At 39.6% G+C, this 25,284-nt stretch overlaps 1 protein-coding gene across 3 annotated transcripts in view; it reads left to right on the top strand.

Annotated features, from left to right (window-relative positions):
* Nucleotides 1–24,969, top strand: part of LOC108291868 (PZP alpha-2-macroglobulin like) — a 70,113-nt gene extending 45,144 nt beyond the window's left edge. Inside the window, exons 18-36 of one of the 3 annotated variants that reach the window (XM_017512340.2) lie at nucleotides 2,927–3,074; nucleotides 3,753–3,981; nucleotides 5,023–5,149; nucleotides 5,489–5,610; nucleotides 6,324–6,375; nucleotides 7,829–7,912; nucleotides 8,172–8,348; nucleotides 8,633–8,720; nucleotides 10,086–10,242; nucleotides 10,874–10,948; nucleotides 11,362–11,542; nucleotides 13,852–14,075; nucleotides 19,526–19,744; nucleotides 19,919–20,046; nucleotides 20,852–20,942; nucleotides 21,483–21,551; nucleotides 22,395–22,497; nucleotides 24,526–24,567; nucleotides 24,815–24,969. In XM_017512340.2, coding sequence (XP_017367829.1) covers nucleotides 2,927–3,074; nucleotides 3,753–3,981; nucleotides 5,023–5,149; nucleotides 5,489–5,610; nucleotides 6,324–6,375; nucleotides 7,829–7,912; nucleotides 8,172–8,348; nucleotides 8,633–8,720; nucleotides 10,086–10,242; nucleotides 10,874–10,948; nucleotides 11,362–11,542; nucleotides 13,852–14,075; nucleotides 19,526–19,744; nucleotides 19,919–20,046; nucleotides 20,852–20,942; nucleotides 21,483–21,551; nucleotides 22,395–22,497; nucleotides 24,526–24,567; nucleotides 24,815–24,837 — 2,339 coding nt within the window. In that variant the 3' untranslated portion in view covers nucleotides 24,838–24,969. Of the gene's footprint in view, nucleotides 1–2,926; nucleotides 3,075–3,752; nucleotides 3,982–5,022; nucleotides 5,150–5,488; nucleotides 5,611–6,323; nucleotides 6,376–7,828; nucleotides 7,913–8,171; nucleotides 8,349–8,632; nucleotides 8,721–10,085; nucleotides 10,243–10,873; nucleotides 10,949–11,361; nucleotides 11,543–12,518; nucleotides 13,048–13,851; nucleotides 14,076–19,525; nucleotides 19,745–19,918; nucleotides 20,047–20,851; nucleotides 20,943–21,482; nucleotides 21,579–22,394; nucleotides 22,498–24,525; nucleotides 24,568–24,814 lie in introns of those variants that run through there. The other 2 variants (XM_017512339.2, XM_017512343.2) reach the window with 2 other exon arrangements.
* The last annotated feature ends 315 nt before the right edge of the window (nucleotides 24,970–25,284 follow it).

Raw genomic sequence — 25,284 nt, 5'->3', positions numbered from 1 at the left:
AATGGATGTGGAATCATAAAATAACACTCAGAAAAAAAAAAAAGAGCTTCTAAAATGTGTGATGAATACACCACGGAGATTGAAATTAGTAGAGATAAATGAGTCAGGTATATGAGGAAATAAAAGAGCTAAGAAAACTAAAATATCTTGTGATATTTCTTGAAAATAAGTTCAAGGAAAATAGCCACTTCCGTGACTATTTGGGAAGCCATCATACACCCTGAAGGTGTTTGATGGTATAGAACAGTACATATGAGGCCGGGCACGGTGGCGCACGCCTGTGATCCCAGCACTTTGGGAGGCCATGGTGGGTGGATCACAAGGTCAGGAGATCGAGACCATCCTAGCCAACATGGTGAAACCGATGTCTGCTAAAAATACAAAAATTAGCTGGGCGTGCTGGCAAATGCCTATAGTCCCGGCTACTCCAGAAGTTGAGACAGGAGAATTACTTGAATCTGGGAGGCAGAGGTTGTAGTGAGCCAAGATTGCGCCACTACACTGCAGCCTGGTGACAGAGCAAGATAACGTCAAAAAAAAAAAAAAAAAAAAAAGAACTGTACATATGAAGATTTGAAGAAGATAAATTCAGTAGTGTTGGTAGGGCCTAAAAGAGAGGAAGCGTGAAAGATAATAATTAAATTAAACAAGGAACTAAAACTGTGCTAGACATTGAAAGACATGACTAGTACCTGAAACTATAAAAGTTAAGAAGTTATAAATTTAAATTCATGTGTTCAATATTTATTGACCTAGTTTCTATTTATATAACAAATAATAAGAACAAAAATCTTCAACAATATGAAGGTTATGTTCTAATAGGCAGTGAGAGAATATTGTATGGCTCACTATGAGGTCATAAATACTATATAGGAAAATTCAAGTAGGGAAGGGATTTTGAGACTGAAGGAAGTTGCAAATGTAAATGAGGGGGTCAGTAAAGATCTTACCAAGAGAGTGAAATCTGAGCAAACATTTGAAGGAAGACAACAAGCCATATGACTCTCTGGAAAAAGAGTATTACAGTCGTAGGAAACAATATCAATAACAGAAAATGCTTATGGAGTGCTTTCTGTGCTCCAGGAGATAGATAATAGGGAGATAGGTAGAGGATTGATAGACCGATAGATAGTTATAGATAGATTATTTTAGATAGATTTCCTTCATTCTTGCAGTAACCTTATAAGGTGTGTATTCTTAACACTATTTTACATGTAGAAAAACTGAGGTCCAGAAAGGTTAAATAATTCAGCCACTAAGATGTCATAGCCAATAAGTGTGGCATGGGGTAGATTCAAGTCAGGGAGTTTGATTCCACATCCCACGTTCATAACCTCCTCACTAGTCTAACTCTCAAAGGCTTTGAGGTGAGAGCATGCCTGAATTGTTCTAGGCAGAGAAAGGAAACCAGTGTGGTTAAAACAGAGAGAATAAAGAGTGAGCAGTTGGAGACAGAGATCAAAACAATACTTGAGGCTGCATTGTATGGGGCCTGTAGGTCATAGTAAGGACTTGACTTTTATACTATGAGTGAAATAAGGAGCTTTTCAGAAGAGGAGTGACAAGATCTAATATGTGTCTCGATCACACTAGATTCTAAATTAAAAGAAAATTTTCAGAGTTTTTTTGTTTTAATTGTTGTTGTTTGCTTGAAGGTATTAAAGGTCAAAAAAGTATTATGAAGCTGGGTTGAGCAGCCATTTTTAAGTTATGAACAGAACATTTCATTGAAAGTATTTTGGGATCAGCAGCAAGGCAGAGTATGAGTGGCTTAGTCCAGAGTTCAACACATTTTCATGAAGTCAAATGGAAAAAAGAGCAAAAAAAACAAACAAGATTTTTGCCCTGGGAAACCGGTTTAAAGGCATTTACTGTAGAGTTTATTAGTTGTGGGATGCAGAAGACTAAAACTGAGATCCAGAGACTATGAAAGGACACATGGAAATCAAGTTGACAGTAAGAGTAGGAAGGATATAGCCATCTTCCACCAGATGCCAGGGCTTGTTGAGGAGGTGAAGGGCCCTTGACATCTTCAGGAGAAAATGGAAAATAGTTCATTTAGGTGCATCCTCCTTTTAGATATTTCAATATTTAAGATAACAGTGAAGACAATGTAAGACAGAACATCAGTGAGAAATCAGAGTCAAAGATAGAAGGACATGGGGCAAGAAGGTGTGTAATATTCACTTAAGAAATTACTACTGATGCATTTCTGAAATATCACATGAGGTACATGGAGGGAGACTTAAATTCAGTTTTTAAGCATGATTTCAGGCACAACATGGACAAAATTGCCTTCATGTCCAGCTCTCTGCCCTGTCAAGTTAGTAAATGATTTCTTTGTGTCAACCATACAGCTATTCCTAATGAAAATATCTGTTTTCACATCTGAATTATTTATTTCAGATGTCAAAAAATAAATAGAATAAAATCTAATGCCCTCATCTTATTACCCAGAGAATAACATTTTGCAAACTTCCATACAGTACACAGAATTTAAGTCATTAAATTCTGTTCACTCCACTGATAATTCCATTTTCGGTATAGCCACCACTCGCAATGCCTAAAGAGCATTTTACAATTCCTCGGTTTCTGTAAGAATGAAGCAATATTGTCTTAACCTCAAAACCAGCCCTTCCCTGCAAAACCCATAAAACTGTCTCCAAGTGATCTTGTTTTCCCAGCCTCCATTCACATCAAATTATGCTATGTCTGGGATACATAGAATTTTCACCTCTGACAAAGACTCCTCTCTGTTCAGAGAATGAGGGATCACAAAGTATTTCCCAAGTTCTACAACTTCTACAAGACTTTTAGGACACTCTGAACAGAAAAACTGAAAACTTGTTCTCCAAAGTCTCACACGTGCACCATGAAATTAATGCATGCTTTTCCCTAACTAGACAATTTTCTCTTTCTTTAGTAGCTTCAGGAATGGCAGCGATGCCATATTCTCCACAATTTGGCGCACAAAATATAATACCTGTAAGTAATGAACAAAATTCAGGGCCAGTCCCTGAAACGGTGCGGAGTTATTTTCCTGAGACTTGGATCTGGGAGTTGGTGGCAGTGGAGTAAGTGAATTGACTTTCCTCCATTGGCTAGAGGGGAGGGGATGTGGTTCCTCCAGCATTTTCAATTCTAAGATAATCTTTCTGAAAAGTTCTGGATAATTATCTTAATCTCTTACTTTTTAGGATAGACTTAAGTTAAATTTTGCAGCTGTATAAGCTTATTAATGTAATTGTCTCAGTGCCGAGCAATTCTAAAATAATTATTCCTGATGCTGTCAAATAGTAGAGATGGGAGCTATAAATATCCAATTCTATATGTACTATTTAATGTCATTCAGGGAGCCTTCTGTAAATATCAGGGCTGGAGCAGGCACATAAACAAATCAGGCTATGTTAATCCAAGGGTCTAACCGTTGGTCACTTAAAAATGCTTATTTATGAGATTATGCAATAGCAAGGGAAGTTAAAGACCAAAATGAATCACAATTCAAATATTTGTATTCAAAGTACAGACATCTGGGATATGACCACTTGCTGATAAGGGGGAGAGGTACCATTTAGTGTCTTTTATTTTCCCGACTGAGATCCCAGGACATAATCTAGTGTTCATAGGCATGCAAACACCTATATACCCTTAAGTGGATTCAGTTCTTGACATTAGTTTAAGCAGATTGATTCTTACTTGAGAAAAGTGGCTCACATTTGTTACTTCTATTCTTCAATTACCCGCCTCCCCAGCTCATCGGGTGAGGCTGAGGTAGGAGTAACAGTCCCTGACACCATCACCGAGTGGAAGGCAGGGGCCTTCTGCCTGTCCGAAGACGCTGGACTTGGTATCTCTCCCACCGCCTCTCTCCGAGCCTTCCAGCCCTTCTTTGTGGAGCTCACAATGCCCTACTCTGTGATCCGTGGAGAGGTCTTCACACTCAAGGCCACTGTCCTAAACTACCTTCCCAAATGCATCCGGGTAAGGAAAATGAGGGTGAAGAGACAGGGTGGATAGAACAAAAGATTCCTTTGATCAGTCACCTACTGATTCTGTTCCCGAGACTAAGGATAATTCAGAGAATTATGTGTTCGCAATGTGAATAATTAGTGCTAAGCAAAGCAAGACGTGATCAGAGAGATACTACAGTGATATATGTGCTATGGGTGCTTAAACCATGGCTTTTTAAGCCACAGCTTGCTTTTCTATTTCTTAGGACTTGCAGAATCCTTTGCTGCAGTTAGGTTTTATGCCAGGAACATTCTTGAAGCTGACACACAACTCAGCTTCCTCAGTTCCATGAATGTCATTCTCTAAGCCCGCATCTCAAAATCTCCACAATATATCATTTTAATTTATCTTATAGCACTTATCTCTTTGTAAATTATGTAGTTGTGGTTGTGTATAGATCATCTTTCTTTCTTTCTTTCTTTTTTTTTTTTTTTTTTTTGATTGATGGTCTTTTTTTTTTTTTTTTTTTTTTTTGCAGTGGCGCGATCTTGGCTCACTGCAACCTCTGCCTCCCGGGTCCTGGTTCAAGCAATTCTCCTACTTTAGCCTCCCATAGATCATCTTTCTTATAACACAATATCCTCAAGATTGGAGGCTGCTCATCCATCATTCCCAGTGTTCTATGCCTCACATGGAGTAGACATGTAATATTTGTTGTAAGAAAAAGGAGAAGGGAGGAAGGAAGAAACAGTAAGGAAATCTACATAGCAGCAGCCAGTACTCCATAGGGCAAAGTACAACCACTGCCTTTCCCTTTCCTGCACCACTGCCACGTCTGCACACTTCCCCAGCCTACCCTAATGCAAATGCCAAATCCTCCTAATACATAACCAACCTTGATTTGCGTCACTGCCATTTCCATGCTTCTTAAAGCATGGATGAATCTATGTGACATACATTTTTCTTACAAATCCCAATTTACTGCAGCATCCCACACTTGGCCCCAATTCTACATGTTCGTGTCTTCCCATATTCTGATGATTTCTGTCTCTGCCTCACATGGGGTGATAGGTCAGTGTGCAGCTGAAAGCCTCTCTGGCCTTCCTAGCTTCCCAAAATACAAAGGGAGAAGAATCCTATTGTATCTGTGGAAATGAGAGGCAAACCTTGTCTTGGACAGTGACTCCTAAAACTCTGGGTGAGTGACAGTACCCCAAAGGGCCTATCAATCAACAAGGATGGTGGCTATCTGAGCACTTTTTTCGTCATATTCTGCTTTACTTGCCATGGATATAATTCTATAAAGTTACATTTTATTCCTATTTCTACCTACAGTGACCTCCCCCCACTATTCTCACCCAGGCTAGTCCCCGTAATCACTACTCCTGGATATTGGCTACTCAGTGTGCACTAACCTTCTTGGGTTTTTTATTAGCTTTATTTTCTATCCTAACCAATTGTAAATTTAAAGTATACCCCTTAAAGGTGATTGGACTATCAAGATGGATACTCATGTTTTCAATATTCCTTGTTTTAGGGAATGTGAACTTCTCAGTGAGTGCAGAGGCAATGCAGTCCCTAGAACTCTGTGGAAATGAGGTTGCTGAGGTCCCTGAGATTAAAAGAAAAGACACAGTCATCAAAACCTTGTTGGTGGAGGTAACATATTTTGGGGAGTCCCTAACAACTGTAAGAATAAAACACTGGGTGGTCACTCTTGAGACCATTAAATTTTGCTCACACAATACATCCTGTAAGACTAATGGGATTTCTCATCCTAAAAGCCCTGCAGCAGACACTGCCAGCTATTGTTAATATTTTTTCAATAATTATTTGAGTGCAACCTCCTGATCTCCACCTCTCTCCTAAGATTCATCTATCTCTCATACCTATTACCTTTGATTCACTGCCCTTACTATCTCTTCGCATTTTCTCTCTACCAACCTCCCTGGTTCTTCAATGTTTATGGATTTGTATAACAAGAGAATGTTATGTTCTCACTTATAAGTGGGAGCTGAATGATGCAAACACATGGACACATGGAGGGCAGCAACACATATTGGGGTCTGTCTGAGGGTGGGAGTGGGAGGAGGGAGATCATCAGGAAGAATAGCTAATGGGTGCTGGGCTTAAAACCTAGGTGATGAGATGATCTGTGCAACAAACCACGATGGCACACGCTTACCTGTGTACCAAACCTGCACGTCCTGCACACGTCCCCTTGAGCTTAAAATAAAAGCTGGAAAGATAAAAAGTAGGATGCCAAACATCATTCATGAAAACCCTACCCATCGAAGAAAGGAATCTGTGGTGGTTCTCCTCTCACTGGGAGGTTTATATTTTTTTGCTCCTTCTCTTTCTTTTCATCCAAGGCTGAAGGTATTGAGAAAGAAAAGACTTTCAACTCCATGACCTGTGCCTCAGGTAAGAGTCCCTCCCATAATCGTAGTGAGATCAAAGCCACACAGGGGTATAAACCTCAAGTTACAATGCACATTTATAGATGTTACCTCCCAGTTGTCCGAGTGTTCCATTAAAGGCAGCGTAATACTAAATATTTCTTTAGATAGGCTTTACAAATGAAGACATTGAGGCCAAGAGAGCAAGTTAATGTGGCTCGGGGGGTACAGAAAGGACTAATACCTGGGCTTTCTTGGTTCACATGTAGCTGTTTTACCTGAATAGCCCAGTGGCTGCTCACCGACAGGCCCAGCTGCAGAAGCTTCGAGTGTCCCAGGACGAGGTAGAAAGAGGGCAGCGTTAGCCAGGCACGGTGGCTCACAGCTGTAATCCCAGCACTTTGGGAGGCTGAGGCGGAAGGATCACTTGAGGTCGGGAGTTTGAGACCAGCCTAGCTGACATGGTGAAACCCTGTCTCTACTAAAACAACAAAAATTAGCCAGGCGTGGTGGCGGGCACCGTAGTCACAGCTACTTTGGGGGCTGAGGCAGGAGAATCCCTTCAAGCCCCTGAGGCAGAGTTGCAGTGAGCCAAGATCGTGCCACTTCACTCCAGCCTGGGTGAAGGAGCAAGACTCTGTGAAAAAAAACAATGAAGGAGAGCAGGGTCATGACAAGTCTGAACCCCAACAGATCGTCTCTAAAACAGCTGCTGATGAAACACAGGCATTTTCTACCCTTCTCACTAAAAACTGTGTGTTGTCCATTCAGAAAATAACTTACATTTGACCTCATCATATCATTAAGAACCAGTTGTAGCTTTTATACAGCACTGCTGCATCATTATTTCTTATCCAGAGTGCATACAGCACTGTATTTATCATTTGAGAAGGGCTAATTTAAGATATGTTCATATTATCTGTTTATAAACATGGGAATTCATTCAAATATTATATAGAGTGAGAGAGCCAGTAATTTGTATTATTATGGGCGTAAGTCTTAATAGTGCTTCAATAAAGTAGAGAATGATAGTTCCCCATCAGGTCCTAGACTTCTTTTAGAAAGCTACTGAGCACAGCAATGCAAAACATAGTTAAATGAGAAGAGGAAGGACTCTGGAAGTCACAGAGTACCAAAAGAAATTAGACTATTAAAGGTAATTTTATCATTAAGTCAAATTCTTATTCCTTGCATCCAGAGTTCCTCAAGGAGATATAATAGTTTTACTGCTAACTATAATAGTAAAATAACCACAATGATAATTGCTCACTTTCATTGAAATTTAATATGTTGCAAATACTGTTCTAATGTTTTACATGTATTTTTTCATCAAATCATCACAGTTTACCCAAGGTCGCAAAGCAGGGCCAGTACCGTATCCAGGCAGTCTGGTTCTGGGGCTCTCACTACATTATAATCAGTAAATTATGTTGTAATCATAGATGTCCTTCTTTAACATGTGCTGTCTGTTTCTAAAGGTGCTGAGGTGTCTGAGCAGCTGTCCTTGAAGCTCCCATCAAATGTGGTCAAAGAATCTGCCAGAGCCTCTTTCTCAGTTCTGGGTGAGTCACTTTGCATTTAGTAACCTGGACCAAAAGAGCTGCCACTGCACATCTCATCTATTTGTATTTGTATTTGAATTATCAAGTTCTCGATAGCTGTTATTCTTATTAGGATCCTGGAAGTCACACTCTATGTGTAAAACTTCTCTTATCTAAATGATAGAGCATGTGACTCTGAATATAAAAGCCATTTTTTAAAATAATGTTGGCTACTTATGAGCTGAAATTATTCTGACATCCAATCTTTCACATTCCCCAGGTGACATGCTAGGTTCTGCTATGCAAAATATACAAAATCTCCTCCAGATGCCCTATGGCTGTGGAGAACAGAACATGGTCCTATTTGCTCCCAACATCTATGTCTTGAGCTATCTGAATGAAACCCAGCAGCTGACAGAGGAGATCAAGGCCAAGGCCATTGGCTATCTCATCAGTGGTAAGTGAGACAGAAAAAAATTTATTTTGTTACTCTAATGAAACTTTTCCCAATTAGGCTTCAGTTATATCATCAAATATTAACCCATGATGATAATTTTTACGAAAACAGCTATCTTCCCACACTCTCATAGGATGTTATGTTTTGATATATCCATAACATCCACAAAACTATGGCAGATCATAGGAGGTCATAAAATGTCCACGGCTCCTGGATGCATCAGCCCGCACATATGATGGCCTGTCTTTAATGCTTCATAAACCATCTGAAGCCTTCCATTTCAGGTTACCAGAGACAGCTGAACTACAAACACCAAGATGGCTCCTACAGTACCTTTGGGGAACAATATAGCTGGAACCAGGGCAACACCTGGTAAGAAAGAAAATCTATTCTGAGTTCCAACTATGAGTTCAAAACATGCACAGAGATCAGCTGCCTTAGTCCATTTTCTGTTGCTTATAACAGAATACCTGAAACTAGGTAGTTTATACAGAAAAGAAATTTATTTCTTACAGCCATGAAGGCTAAGTCCAAAGTCAAGGGCCTGCATCTAGTTGAGAGTCTTCTTGCTGGTGTGGACTCTGAAGAGTCCCAAGATGATGCAGGGCATCATATGGCGAGAGGATTGAATGTGCTCACCCAGGTCTCTCTTCTTCTTTTATTTTCTTTACTTTACTTTTAGAGACTGGGCTAGCATCTCCTACTCTTCTTATGAAGCCACCAGCCCCATTCTCATGACAGCCTTTCGTCTAGAAATGGATTCCACTCATGAGGGCGGAACTCTCATGATCCAGTCACTTCTCAAAGGCTCCACCTGTCAATGCTATGACATTGGGGATTAAGTTTTAACATGAGTTTTGGTGGAGAAACCATTTCTAAATCACAGTGTTACCCTATTTGATTCTTATAGCTACCCCGCGAAGTGAGAGTTATTAGCTTCATTTTACAGAGGAGAAAACTAATATCCAGTGTGGATAAATAAATGTGTCAGGAGCAAACATCTAAGAAGCAGCAAAATTACTTCGAGGTTGACTTTTTTAACCCAATGTACCCAGGCTCTCTCCCTTCTCATGCTGCTACGGGAATATTAGAAGTTTGGAACTTGCCCCTTAAATTGTTGTTCAGCACTAATAGGTGTTAGAAAAATGCTGGAAAAACTACAACTATCACTGACAGGGCATACGTTACTACCTCTGCTAGATGATATCCTTTCTCTCTCTCTCTCTCTCTCTCTCTCTCTCTCTCTCTCTCTCTCTCTCTGTGTGTGTGTGTGTGTGTGTGTGTGTGTGTGTGTGTGTGTGTAGTCTTACCACACAGGCAAACACAGGAAAGAAAAGTGGAGGGGTAGGATGATGGAGGCAAATAGTTACTGAAGCTGTACTTTAGAAGTTAGCTCACTAGAGTAGGGTTAAAACTACAGAAAGTAAGCTCAGACATCAATGAAAAGAAATAAATGCGTACAGACTAAAATGCAAAAGCAAATGTCTTAGTTAACAACCAAGAAAACTAGAACCTGAATCTCTAAAATGACATAGAAATACCTTAGGAAGCAAGGACAAGTTGGTAATGGATTAAACAACATGTGGCAGCAAAAAAGAAAAAAAGTCTCCAAGCTCTCAGTAACAGCCAATTGACTTTCTTGGGGGCACATTGTGATGGGGGGTCCAAGTGTGCAAAACAGAGCAGTAAGATGCTGAATGAGAACAGCCTAAGCACTGCGTTTTTCCTCCCCCTAAGGCTCACGGCTTTTGTACTGAAGACTTTTGCCCAGGCTCGAACCTACATCTTCATTGATGAAGTGCACATCACCCAATCTCTCACATGGCTCTCCCAGATGCAGAAGGACAATGGCTGTTTCAGGAGCTCTGGGTCACTGTTCAACAATGCAATAAAGGTGAACTGTTCCGTGAACTTCTGAGCCTATGACACATCAATGTAGCATCCTGCAAGGGCGAGGGGAGGAAGGAGGCACCGGAAATTGCAAAGATGAAGTCCTGGATGATGTGGGATGGCATCAGGGAAAGAGTATTACACCTTCCATAGAGAAGGAAGAAATTGGGCCAGATGCAATGGCTCACACCTAGAATCACAACATTTTGGGAGGCCAAAGCAGGTGGACTGCTTGAGCCCAGGAGTTCAAGACTAGCCTGGGCAACATAGCAACACCCAGTCTCCACAAAAAAAAAAAAAACTTTTTTACAAAATTGGTCAGGCATGGTAGTGTGTGCCTGTAGTTGTAGCTACTTGAGAAGCTGAGGCAAGAGAATTGCTTGAGGCTGCCGTGAGGTGTGATAGTGCCGCTCCACTCCAGCCTGAGCTACAGAGCAAGACCCTGTTTCAAAAAAAAAAAAAAAAAAAATGTAAAAGAAAAAGAGAGAGAGAAGGAGGGGGAGAATTGTATACTTTGAATGGGGGTGTTACCTTACCTGATAGAAACATACTGAAAATTTGTTTCCATCAAACAACAGAAGAGAATGTACTAACACTTGGCATTGGAATTAATCAAATCAGTGTTGTATTCACAGGGAGGAGTAGAAGATGAAGTGACCCTCTCTGCCTATGTTACCATTGCCCTTCTGGAGATTCCTCTCCCAGTCACTGTAAGTACCAGCTCAATCCCATTCCCTACCATGAAAACTGTAGACCTTCTGTCTGGAATGCCACCCTGTTAGGGGCTGAGTCTCAAGTCTCCTTTGGTTCAATGATGAGGCATTTCTCAGACGGATAAGCTCTTTGGTTGATGCATTAAGAGGGATTGACACTTGGCCAGTAATCCCCTTAGACTATGTATCAGAACTAATCCTAAAAACAGGTTCTCTAGTCTTAGTCTTTGGGATTGAACTAAAAAGTGAAGTGATTGAAAATACGTTTCTATTTAAATTTAATGAATATCTAGCTGTCTGCCTATCTGTCGGAAATCCATCAATAACATCGGACTGTCAATATCCAGCTCTGGGTTTGCTGTGGGCTCTATTCACCCTGCTTTGACACAACCAGCTTTTTGCCTTCACAGCACCCTGTTGTTCGCAATGCCCTGTTCTGCCTGGAGTCGGCCTGGAATGTAGCAAAGGAGGGGACCCATGGGAGCCACGTCTACACCAAGGCATTGCTGGCCTATGCTTTTGCCCTAGTGGGAAACCAAAACCGGCGTAGAGAAATACTGAGCTCACTTGATGAGGAAGCTGTGAAAGAAGGTGAGAGCACTTATAAGTGGGAGCTGAACAATGAGAACACAGAGACACAGGGAGGGGAGCAACACACATTGGGGCCTGTCAGGGAAACGTGGGGAGGGAGAGCATCAGATAAATAGCTAATGCACGTGGGACCTAATAACTAGGTGATGGGTTGATAGATGCAGCAAACCCCCATGGCACACATTTACCTATGTAACAAATCTGCATGTCCTTCACATGTATCCCAGAATTTAAAATAAAATAATAAAATTTAAAAAAGAAATAAATAAAATTAAAAGTTAAAAAAAGTGTGCAAAAATAAAGAAGCTGAGAGCAAACAGCAAATGGTACCAAATTTCCCTCTCCACTTACACTGATTCTACAAAAAGGGGAGAAATGTATTCCTGCTGAAATACACAAGCTTCGTCTGTAATTCTTTAGCCAAGTCATACATTATGAGATCAGAACACCTCTTACAAATCTATCTTCTCTGGGACTGCATAGGTTATACAGAATAGAATATCATTATAATGCTGCAGATCAATTGCAGAATTTTATTTCTAACTTGCTAAAACCAATATCATAGACAAATATATCCATTTTCTCATGATTTCTGCCCACTTACTTGAATAAAAAGAGGTACAACAGCTCTTTCACACTCCCCCGCAACTCCCTACCCAACACCATGCTGGCTGCCCCATGCTCCCTTCATGCTCCGCACTCCTGCTAAGCAAGCGCTGCTGTAGTCTCTTTTCAGCTATCATCCTAATTATTTACCAGGATCTAATCAGTCACACTGGAATGTTCTGACATTTACAAGATCCGGAGATGGAGGAAGGACTGCCTGGAGGTGGAGGGGAAGATGGTCAGTAGGACAGAGGGTGACATTGATGACTCGCTTATTGGTGGAAATGCCTCCACTGACATTTCCTAAGGCAAAGATACTGGAAGCAGAGTAATCACTGGTGTTGATATTGTCATGAACAATCACTTGCAGGAACCAATTTCACAAAGGAAGCCTACAAGAAGTACATCAAAGCTCACATAAAGTCAAAGGCAAACTTGAACAGAGACCAGAAAGAGTAAAACCTTTAATGACAGAAGCTACAGAACAAATCAGGTGCACTCTTGCTAATCTCAGAAACTACCAGTTCTTCACTTGATCTTAGCCAAATGGCTGAGAAGTGATAAAAACTACCAGTTCTTTATTAGCGAAAACATGAACCCACATGGCATGGCGCCTCTACTGGACTACCATGAGGATGGTGTGACTCCATAGATGATTTTCCATGGTTTAGAAATGGAAAAAAGTGTTAACAAATTTGGCAGCTACTTTGGATGTATCGCCTACCATTCGTAACTGGGTTCTGCTTGTCATCCACACAACAGCAGGACTTAGGCAAGTGGGTCTGATGTTATCTTCAGATCTTCATTCATTTTGACCATGATTTATTCAGAGTGGAGGCATTGTTGTTAAAGAAAAAATGTCATATAGGTTGTCTAAAAATAAAATGCATTCCATCTCACTTGAGAGAGCGTCTTTTAGTTTAGTATATATTTAAACTCAATCCATTTTGTGGTGTTCTTGGAGAAACTGGAGTCTGGTTGTAGACCAGCACGAGAAACAATATGGCTGTCAAGAGATAATTTCTACAGTGGAAACTATGTCTGAGACTGGAGCACAAAAAATCAAGAATCAAAAGTTTTAATTCTGAGTTGAATTAATGGGAAAGAACATGCTTATAGCAGTGCCAATGTTGGAAGTGGAACCTTAAATATTTTATCACCTACAATGGAAGTAGTTAACTCTGGAAGAGATTACCAAAGGAATAATAATAAGGGACTGATTCAATTGGGGAGAAAAAAAAAAGAAAGAAAAGAGATACAAAAGAAGAAAGAAAATGCAATGAAATTTTCAAAGTATTTTTATCTCTATTTGCCAGAGAGAGAGGCTCACAAAAGTCATCCTAGATCAACGGTTAGGTTTTATACTCTAGTCTATACTGCAGTTCTCAGGAAGTATCACAAACAATAAAGGAGCTCTCTCTACCACTTTTCTATCAGTTCAACTAAAATAACATTTGAGAGATTGGTGTGTCTGCTCTATGCTGCTTTCTCCATCAACCTACCCTACCTTCATCCCACAGAACTAAATCAAGTTCGACATAGAAGTATGTCACTGGGTTTTAGGAGTTTTAGTGGATTTTATCACAGAGAAGACCTTGTTTCTCCTGTATTATTTCCATGTATTATGAATGTGCACTCTCTTATTTACCAGTTTCAATTGCTTATTTACCAATTACAATTATCTCCTTTTTCTCACCCTTAAGACAACCTCATCCATTGGGAACGTCCTCAGAAACCCAAGGCACCAGTGGGGCATTTTTACCAACCCCAGGCTCCCTCTGCTGAGGTGGAGATGACGTCCTATGTGCTCCTCGCTCACCTCACGGCCCAGCCAGCCCCCACGTCAGGGGACCTGACCACTGCAACGCACATTGTGAAGTGGATCATGAAGCAGCAGAACTCTCAGGGCGGTTTCTTCTCTACCCAGGTCAGTGGTTCCCAAAGAGTCTTCTGCTCCAAGTTCACTTGGCAGTTGGAAGACTTAAAAATAGAACAGTTACAGGAAAACAGAAGGCAATTATTAAAACATGGAAGAAGTATTAAGGAATATTTGAGGACCATGGGACTTTAAAGGAAAGACTTAAGACATCCCCCACAACAATTTTCACTAAGCCCTATGTTAGTATATCAGCAACATGGAGACTTACAACAGGCATCTTTACCCTCTAAAGCTGTGCTATGGTCAATGGACACATTCTAGACCAGAGCTTTTCAGCATCAACACTGTTGATATTTGAAGCCAGATCATCATTGTAAAGGAGCTATCCTCCGCATTTTAAGATGTTCAATAGCATCCCTGGCCTCTCCCCCTTAGATGCCAGTAGCACCCCACTTCGAGTTGAAACAAGAAAAAATCCTCCTGTTGGGAATCAACATTCCAGACATCTTCAGAATCTAACAAGAAATCTCTAAGATGAATCCCCCCCAAAAAAAGTGATTAGAAGGACTGTGACTAAGTAAAGTTCACATTGATATTTTCATGATTGAGAAGTTTCATTTCAACTACAAGTAACTGCCTCTTCACTCCTTTCTACTTTCTCCGAGAGTGCTCTTCTTACTTTCCATTTAGGTTGATTTTTTTTTTTTAAGCTGAAGCTCTTGAAAATATATTTTTCTAGCATAATTCTAAAAATATTTTATCGAGAGTATAAATGATTGTATTAAACATCCAGAGTCTGGCTTTTCGCTCCCATGTCTTCTTTCAACATTAGGATCTACATAGTGAAACTTTTGTTTTCCAGAGAGATTAGGTGGGGGAAGTAAAAACAAGCTAGATGAAAAGAAAAATAAGAAAGAACAACTTGACTCATACCATTCTTATTATGAACAGTAAAATTTCTTTTGCATATGATGACATTTATTAAACTTCTTATGTTCATATGTATATACATATATGTATATATAATTGCTCTTTAGGTTCTGGGGTACATGTGCAGAACATGCAGGATTGTTTCATAGGTACATACATGGCAAGATAGAATCTTCCCTCCATCCCTCCGTCACCTGTATCTGGCATTTCATCCCATGTTATCCCTCCCCAACCTCCCTAACCTCCTCGGTCCCTCCCCTATTCCCCTCAACAGACCCCAGTGTGTGATGCTCGCCTCCCTGTGTCCATGTGTTCTCATTATTCAACACCCACCTATGAGTGAGAACATGCAGTATTTGATTTTCTGTTCTTGTGTGAGTTTGCTGAGAATGATGGTTTCCAGCTTCATCCATGTCCCCACAAGGGACATGAAGTCATCATTTTTGATGGCTGCATAGTATTCCCTGGTGTACATGTGCCACATTCTCCCTGTCCTGTCTATAGTCGATGGGCATTTGGGTTGGTTCTAGGTCTTTGCTATTGTAAACAGTGCCGCTATGAACATACATGTGCATGTGTCTTTATAATAGAAGGATTTATAATCCTTTGGATATATACCCAGTGATGGGATTGCTGGGTCAAATGGAATTTCTATTTCTAGGTCCTTGAGGAATCGCCACACTGTCTTCCATGATGGTTCAACTAATTTACACTCCCACCAACAGTGTAAAAGTGTTCCTATTTCTCCACATCCTCTCCAGCATCTGTTGTCTCCAGATTTTTTAGTGATCGCCATTCTAACTGGAGTGAGATGCTATCTCAATATAGTTTTGATTTGGATTTCTCTAACTACCAGTGATGATGAGCAGTTTTTAATATGTTTGTTGGCCTCATATATGTCTTCTTTTGAAAAGTGTCTGTTCTTCGCCCACTCTTGAATGGGTTTGTTTTTTTCTTGTAAACCTATTTTAGTTCTTTGTAGATTCTGGATATTAGCCCTTTATCAGATGGATAGATTGCAAAAATTTTTTCCCATTCTGTTGGTTACTGGTTCACTCTACTGATTGTTTCTTTTGCTGTACAAAAGCTCTGCAGTTTAATTGGATCCCATTTCTCTATTTTGGCTTTTGTTGCCAATGCATTTGGTGTTTTAGTAATGAACTTCTTGCCTATGCCTATGCCCTAAATGGCTTTGCTTAGGTTTTCTTCTAGGGTTTTTATGGTATTAGGTCTTATGTTTAAGTCTTTAATCCATCTGGAGTTTATTTTAGTGTAAGGTATCAGGAAGGGGTCCAGTTTCTGCTTTCTACACATGGCTAGCCAGTTTTTCCTACACCATTTATTAAACAGGGAATTCTTTCCCCATTGTTTGTTTTTGTCAGGTTTGGTCAAAGATCACGTAGTTGTAGATGTGTGTCATTGCCTCCAAGGCCTCTGTTCTATTGGTCTATATCTCTGCTTTGGCATCAGTACCATGCTGTTTTGATTATTGTAGCCTTGTAGTATAATTTGAAGTCAGGTAGCATGATGCTTCCAACTTTGTTCTTTTTGCTTAGAATTGTCTTGGCTATGCAGGCTCTGTTTTGGTTCCATATGAAGTTTAAAGTGGTTTTTTTCAGTTCTGTGAAGAGGGTCTTAGGTAGCTTGATGGGGATAGCATTGAAACTACAAATTACTTTGGGCAGTATGGCCATTTTCACAATATTGATTCTTCTTAACCATGAGCATGAAATATTTTTCCATCTGTTTATGTCCTCTGTTATTTCCTGGAGCAGTGGTTTGTAGTTCTCCTTGAAGAGGTCCTTTACATCCTTTGTTAGTTGTATTCCTAGGTATTTTATTCTCTTTGTAGCAATTGTGAATGGCAGCTTGTTCTTGATTTGACTCTCTTTAAGTCTGTTATTGGTGTATTGGAATGCTTGTGATTTTTGCACATTGATTTTCTATCCTGAGACTGCTGAAGTTGCTTATCAGTTTAAGGAGATTTTGGGCTGAGACGGTGGGGTCTTCTAAATATACAATCATGTCATCTGCAAATAGAGACAATTTGACTTCCTCCTTTCCTATTTGAATACCCTTTATTTCTTTTTCTTGCCTGATTGCTCTGGCTAGAACTTCTAATACTATATTGAATAGGAGTGGTGAGCGAGGGCATCCTTGTCTAGTGCCAGATTTCAAGGGAATGCTTCCAGTTTTTTCCCATTCAGTATGATATTGGCTGTGGGTTTGTCATAAATAGCTTTTATTATTTTGTGATACATTCTGTCAATACCTAGTTTATTAAGAGTTTTTAGCATAAAGCGCTGTTGAATTTTGTTAAAGGTTTTCTCTGCATCAATTGAGATAATCATGTGGTTTTTGTCTTTGGTTCTGTTTATGTTGTGGATTACATTTATAGACTTGCCTATGTTGAACCAGCCTTGCATCCCCAGGATGAAGTGATAGTGTTGGATAAACTTCTTGATGTACTGTTGCAATCAGTTTGCCAGTATTTTATTGAAGATTTTTGCATCTATGTTCATCGTGGATAATGGCCTGAAGTTTTCTTTCATGTTGAGTCTCTGCCCGGTTTTGGTACCAGGGTGATGTTGGTCTCATAAAATGATTTGGGAAGGATTCCCTCTTTTTGGATTGTTTGGAATAGTTTCAGAAAGAGTGGTACCAGCTTCTCTTTGTATGTCTGGTAGAATTCAGCTGTGAACCCATCTGGACCTGGGCTTTTTTTTGTTGGTAGGCTATTAATTGCTGCCTCAAATTCAGCCCTTGTTATTGGTCTCTTCAGGGTTTCAACTTCTTCCTGGTTTAGCCATGTGAGGGTGCAAGTATCCAGGAATTTATCCATTTCTTTCAAGTTTACTGGTTTATGTGCATAGAGTTGTTTGTAGTAATCTCCAATGGTAGTTTTTATTTCTGTGGAATCGGTGGTGATATCCCATTTATCGTTTTTTATTGCATCTATTTGATTCTTCTGTCTTTTCTTTTTTATTAGTCTGGCTAGCAGTCTGTCTATTTTGTTGATTTTTTCAAAAAACCAGCTCCTGGATTTATTGATTTTTCAGAAGGGATTTTTGTGTCTCCATCTCCTTCAGTTCTGCTCTGATCTTGGTTATTTCTGCTAGCTTTTGGGTTTTTTTGATCTTGCTCCTCTAGCTCTTTCAATTTTGTTGATAGGTTGTTGATTTTAGATCTTTCCTTCCTTCTCATGTGGGCATTTATTGCTGTAAATTTTCCTCTAGACACTGCTTTAAACATGTCTCAGAGATTCTGGTATGTTTCGTCTTCATTCTCATTGGTTTCGAAGAACATCTTTATTTCTGCCTTCATTTCATTGTTTATCCAGTCAACGTTCAAGAGCCAGTTGTTCAGTTTCCATGAAGTTGTGCGGTTCTGAGTTAATTTCTGAATTCTGAGTTCTAACTTGATTGCACTGTGGTCTGAGAGACTGTTTGTTATGATTTCCATTCTTTTGCATTTGCTAAGGAGTGATTTACTTCTAATTATGTGGTCAATTTTAGAGTAGGTGTGATGCGGTGCTGAGAAGAATGTATATTTTGTGGATTTGGGGTGGAGAGTTCTGTAGATGTCTATTAGGTTTGCTTGGTCCAGATCTGAGTTCAAGTCCTGGATATCCTTGTTAATTTTCTGTCTTGTTGATATGTCTAATAGTGACAGTGGAGTGTTAAAGTCTCCCACTATTATTTTGTGGGAGTCTAAGTCTCTTTGTATGTCATTAAGAACTTGCTTTATGTATCTAGGTGCTGCTGTATTCAGTGCATATATATTTAGGATCATTAGCTCTTCTTGTCGCATTGATCCTTTTACCATTATGTAATGCCCTTTTTGTCTCTTTTGATCTTTGTTGGTTAAAGTCTATTTTATCAGAGACTAGGATTGCAACTCCTGCTTTTTTTTGCTTTCCATTTGCTTGGTAAATCTTCCTCCATCCCTTTATTTTGAGCCTATGTGTGTCCTTGCATGTGAGATGGGTTTCCTGGATACAGCACACTGATGGGTTTTGGCTTTTTATACAATTTGCCAGTCTGTATCTTTTGTTTGGGGCATTTAGCCCGTTTACATTTAAGGTTAATATTGTTATGTGTGAATTTGATCCTGACATTTTGATGCTAGCTGGGTGTTTTCCCCATTAGTTGATGCAGTTTCTTCATTGTGTCGATGCTTTTTACCATTTGGTACATCCCTGGAGTGGTTGGTACTGGTTATGAACAGTAAATTTTTATCACTCTTCCATCTAATTGGTCATCAATCATCTACTTTTAAAAGGTCACTCTTTTTGTCTTAACTTCTTAGTTTTAGACCTATTCTTTGAAGGATATATCGAAGAAGACCGTAGATATTATGAAATTCATAATATCTTATTTCATTTGGAGAAACTATAGCACAATTTTGATAATGCCTGAAAGGCACAGAAAAAGGAAAAGCAATTAGTGAAGATCTACTTTAGGGGTGAAAAACCAGCTTCCCTCATGGTGGTTAACACAGACTTTGAGGGAAAATCCTAGGTGCCAAAAATTTACGCTTTGGGGTGGTTGTTCACTCATCTCTTCCAGGACACAGTGGTGGCTCTCCATGCCCTGTCCAGGTATGGAGCAGCCACTTTCACCAGAACTGAGAAAACTGCACAGGTCACCGTTAAGGATTCACAGACCTTTTCCACAAATTTCCAAGTAGACAACAACAACCTCCTGCTACTGCAGCAGACCTCATTGCCAGAGCTGCCTGGAGAATATGTGATAACAGTAACTGGGGAAAGATGTGTATATCTTCAGGTGAGTCTCCAAGGTTATATCGGGGACAGCCAACTTTAAACTTGCCAATTGAAATGAAAGCTCTGCTCCTTACTTCCTGGAAAAGTAAAGGACAAATCTGGAGATGTTAAATAATGAGGAAGTGAGTGGCCCCAGAAAAAGAGAGAAACTGATAGTGTCTCTTTGGTTTCACAGACATCCATGAAATACAATATCCTTCCAGAGAAAGAGGACTCTCCATTTACTTTGAAAGTGCAGACTGTGCCCCAGACTTGTGATGGACACAAAGCCCACACCAGCTTCGAGATCTCACTGACCATCAGGTAAGATGTTCTGACCTAATCAACTGATCTTTGACCCAAAACAACTTGGAACTAACAGAATTTTTTTTTTTTTGAGGTGAAGTTTCACTCTTGTTGTGTAGGCGGGAGTGCAATGGTGCAATCTGGGCTCACTGTAACCTCCACATCCCAGGTTGAAGTGATTCTCCAGCCTCAGCCTACAGACCAGCTGGGATTACAGGAGCCTGCCACCGCACCCGGCTAATTTTTAAAATATTTTTACTAGAGACAGGGTTTCACCATGTTGACCAGGCTGGTCTCGAACTCCAGATCTCACACAATCCTCCCACCTCGACCTCCCAAGGTGCTGGAATTACAGACATGAGCCACTGCACCCAGCCAGAACTAACAGAAATTAATAGTCCATTTGGAAGCTATGTTATTAGATTAATATAATTTAGAATTGATATATCTATAAATGAATTTAGCCTTTTATCATTATGACATGATCCTTTCTCTACTAAAAATACAAAAGTGATATATACTAAATAACAAATGAACCATATAGATGAGGTGTCCAAAAACCATAGATATCTTTAAAATGCCAGTTAGCAAGATTCACTACCGAAGATTTTCATTTGATAGTTTTGGATTGCTGCTTAAACATCTGATGTATAGTCATGTGGCCAATGTCAATGTTGTACATGTCCAGGGGACACAGATCTTTGCGGAATATTGTTAGGGACAACGTCTTAAAGACAGACAGGTTTAAGGTGACTCTTGGAAGTGAAAATCTGGCTTTGTTTCACATAAGAAACCATAACTTCTTTTTTCTTTGACACTACAGTTATACAGGAAACCGTCCTGCTTCCAATATGGCGATTGTTGATGTAAAGATGGTATCTGGTTTTATTCCCCTAAAGCCAACAGTAAAAATGGTAGGTGTATCTTAATCCTAACAGACCTCATACAAAAGGATGTTCTGTATCTCGAAATTAGACCATACCAATATCAAAGCCATGTCAACATTACTCTGCCTCAAAAAAATATTTTCCCCAAACCCAGGAAGTAAATGAACATTTCTCTGGCACTAAGCTAAGGGACATATGTGATACCAGATAAATGTGCAAGGAGTCCCTATCCTTCAGCCACTTGCAGTTTAGTTAGGAATTTAAAGCCATGGGCACAAAAAATAAAACAACCCAAGAGAGACAGGATATGGTGTAAGAACCATACTGACTGATATGCACTAAAAGCTTGTGAAGGAAAAAAAATCAATGTAAACTAGAAGTAACAAGGATGCCAGAGGGTCTCATGTGTTACTTGGATATTGAAGAATAGTGGAACTCCTTACCTGAAAACAGTTAGCTTTCTTCTCTTCAGAGAATGGCTATTTGTCCCTTATTACAGTCTGCTCTAGGTCTCACAGCATTCTCACATGTATTTTCTAACTTTTTGAGTTTTCCACTTCTCTTCAGCTTGAAAGATCGAGCTCCGTGAGCCGGACAGAACTGAGCAACAACCATGTCCTCATTTATGTGGAACAGGTGAGGGCTCTGACATCCTGGCTGAGACTACATATAGGTCATCTCTCTAAGTGAGTCTCTTTACTAGAGTAGTAAATAATCAATATAAGGAAAACACTCATGCCCTTCCAGAACGTTTCTCTATGCCAAGAAAAGAAGAGGGGAAATCTCCTTTGAACTCCATGTAGTGTTCTGTTCTATTTTAATTATGTTAAAATGGGAATATGAGTATTTCCACAAAATTTAAAGTGTGGTATCAATAGAACAAAAGGTTTGCCAGTGTTCCTGTTGTTTTAAAGACCCTCCCCGACAATATGAATAAATATTAAATTTAATGTGTTAATAGGACAAAAGGTTTATTATGCATTCCTGTTATTTTAAAGACCACCTTCACAAAATGACTAAATATGACCCCAATGATTGACTAATAATAATGTTAACATTCCAGTATGTCACCATATAAAATAAAATGTGGATTTCATGAATATCTTCAAATATTACCATAAAACAAAGAAAATGTGTTATGTATCCAAACAGAAAGAATACTTTGTCGTTTTAATTACAGATTGTATGAAACCATGTTTCTCCAGCTTAGAACATGTTCACGTGGTCCCAGAGAATTAATCTCATAACAAGGGACTACAAAAGAATATGGTTGTCTCAGTTGCTTACAAGAAAATCTGTAAAAAATTGTTCACTGTAAAGAGTTCCCAAGGATGTGTTCTAAAACCTGACATCCACAAATGTCTGCTCACCTATAGACACTGGTGAAAAAGAATCAAAGAACAATAAAGAATATGTTTTGCTCATGGGAGAAAGAAGGAGGCTTTCTAGGTTCTTGATTACTCCCACTTTTCCTTTCAGGTGACAAATCAGACACTAAGTTTTTCCTTCACGGTTCTGCAAGACGTCCCAGTAAGAGACCTGAAGCCAGCAATTGTTAAAGTCTATGATTACTATGAGACAGGTGAGTGAGAGAAAAATGAGACAGTTAATCTTAACCAGAGCCAAGAAGTGAATCCTGTTGTGACAGTTGATCCCGTTCTTAGCCCACTTAGTCAACAGTAATATTTTGTTTCTTTCCTCCAAGATGTACACTATAAAAACGCCTTACTAAACAAATTTATCAATTGTGTTTTTTGAGTCAGAAACTGAAGAATTTAAAAAAGAATGATAATTTATAGTCATGGCCCCATGTTTAGAGACATAGGTAACATAATACAGATTAAAAGATTATACAACAAGGAAAGACGATTCGTGACAAGTGAGTTTTAGCGAGCTAAGCAATAAGTTTGAGAGGCAAAACAGCACAGAAGGCTTGTGCTTCGGAAGAACAAACGGGAAGAAAGACCTGATTTCGACCCCGGAGGGTGAGTACAATTTTGGGGTCTATAGAAGTAGGAAAAGTGTTTCAAGGTGGAACAATAATCTTAGAAAAGGAATTAAGGGAGCAAGCTGAACAAAGTGAACAGAAGCTGAGAGGTGATGGAAGAAAGAACTACAGGTTAATATCATTATGATAACTTTCCAAGAATTTATTTTTTTAAATGTGTAGTTCATCAAAGAATACATAGCATAATTCAATTTATAAAGCATCCAAAAACATATAAAATGAAATAAAATTTAGTTTAGGAATGCATACAAACTTGGGTAAAAATACTCAACAAAATAAAGGAATGGTGGCAAACATAAAATTCAAGATACTAGTTACCTTAGGGGGTGGGGTGGCATGTGAAGGGATCAGGCAGAGACACTTGAAGAACTTCAGAGGTTTGGATAGTAGCCTCTTTCTTTCTTTCTTTCTTTTTTTTTTTTTTTTTTTTTTTTTTTTTGAGACAGAGTCTCACTCCGTCACCAGGCACCAGGCTGGAGTACAGTGGCGTGACCTCGGCTCACTGCAACCTCTCCCTCCCATGTTCAAGCAATTCTCCTGCCTCAGCCTCCCGAGTTGCTGGGACTACAGGCACGCGCCACCACGCCCAGCTAATTTTTTTGTGTTTTTAGTAGAGACAGGGTTTCACCATGTTGGCCAGGATGGTCTTGATCTCTTGACCTCGTGATCCACCCACCTCGGCCTCCCAAAGTGCTAGGGTTACAGGCGTGAGCCACTGCTCCCGGCCTCTTTCTTTTTTTTAATTATACTTTAAGTTCTCAGTACATGTGCAGAACACGCAGGTTTGTTACATAGGTATACGCAGGCCATGGTGGTTTGCTGCACCCATCAACCCGTCATCTACATTAGGCATTTCTCCTAGCCCTCAAACCCACAGACAGGCCCTGGTGTGTGATGTTCCCCTCCCTGTGTGCATGTGTTCTCATTGTTCAGCTCCCACTAAGAGTGAGAACATGTGGTGTTTGGTTTTCCGTTCTTGTGTCAGTTTGCTGAGAATTATAGTTTCCAGCTTCAACCATGTCCCTGCAAAGGACATGAACTCATCCTTTTTTATGACTGCATAGTATTCCATGGTGTATATGTGCCACATTTTCTTTATCCAGTCTATCATTGATGGGCATTTGCATTGGTTCCATGTCTTTGAAATTGTGAGCAGTGCCGCAATAAACATACGTGAGCATGTGTCTTTATAGTTGAATGATGTGTAATCCTTCAAGTATTATAAATACCCAAAAGTGCTGTAATGAATGTACATGTGCATGTAACTTTATATCTTTATAATAGAATGATTTATATCCTTTTGTGTATATACTCAGTAATGGGATTGCTGGGTCAAATGGTATTTCTAGTTCTAGGTCAAATTCCTCAAGTATTTAAAACTTGAACAGTTGCTCTCTGAGCAGGCTTCAATCCCTATCTCCATTCTCAGGGAATGAGAATATAAATATGTTAATGATTCTGTTTCATTCTGGTCTATTTACATGGAGTTTTGACAATTCTGACAGGTGTGCTTCTCTCCAGTAGTAAAGTGACTGGATAAACTTACCATGTTCCCTAGTTCATGGATCGTTTGTTTCTTCCTTCACCCCACGTTTCTTTCAGATGAGTCTGCGGTTGCTGAGTATATCGCCCCCTGCAGCACAGGTAAGAGATCACAGCTTATGACCAGTACTAGACCCCATTAACCCGCTCTCCACTTCTTATTGTCTGTGGCTACCTTTGTGAGCTGATTAGTCATGACAGCTCATGTAGCATATAAACCTAAAATATTTACCCTCTGGCCTTTCACGGATAAAGTTTGCTGTCCCCGCACTAGCTCACTCTGCTGCCCACATTTAACTGAATGCTCCTCAGGAGACCCTACAACCTCATGTTTTTCTTCTCTCCATAGATACAGAGCATGGAAATGTTTGAGGACCACACAGGCTGTATATTTTGCTGGATTCTCCGTCCTATACATTTTCTTAGAAGGAATGGAGTTGTTTGTCTCTATAAAATAGACACTAAAAAGGCTTGCTGAATAAATATGTGTTTCTGGCCAAACTATTATTTGTTGCATCATTCATTCTTCAGACATTAATAACATGTTCACATGATGAGTTATGTTGTTTCAAATAATATAAAGAATACAGTTGTGCAACACATCTGCTTGTATTCCAAATGTGCATAAAAAGTCAAATCAAGGATAATTTTAAATAAGTGAAGTTCTAAGAGACATTAGAAAAAAATGTGCTCTTTGGTCTAGGAAGCTTTCATTTAGGAGCTAAAGGCAAAAGTATGTAATATTGATTAATAATTAGGAAGGCATAAAGATTTCATGAGAAAGAATATCCTAAGCAAAAGCATCAAAAATTGATTTGA

Source organism: Cebus imitator, unplaced genomic scaffold, assembly GCF_001604975.1.
Source record: "Cebus imitator isolate Cc_AM_T3 unplaced genomic scaffold, Cebus_imitator-1.0 Scaffold469, whole genome shotgun sequence".
NCBI classification, from domain to species: Eukaryota; Metazoa; Chordata; class Mammalia; order Primates; family Cebidae; genus Cebus; species Cebus imitator.
This window is presented reverse-complemented; position numbering and strand designations above follow the sequence as displayed.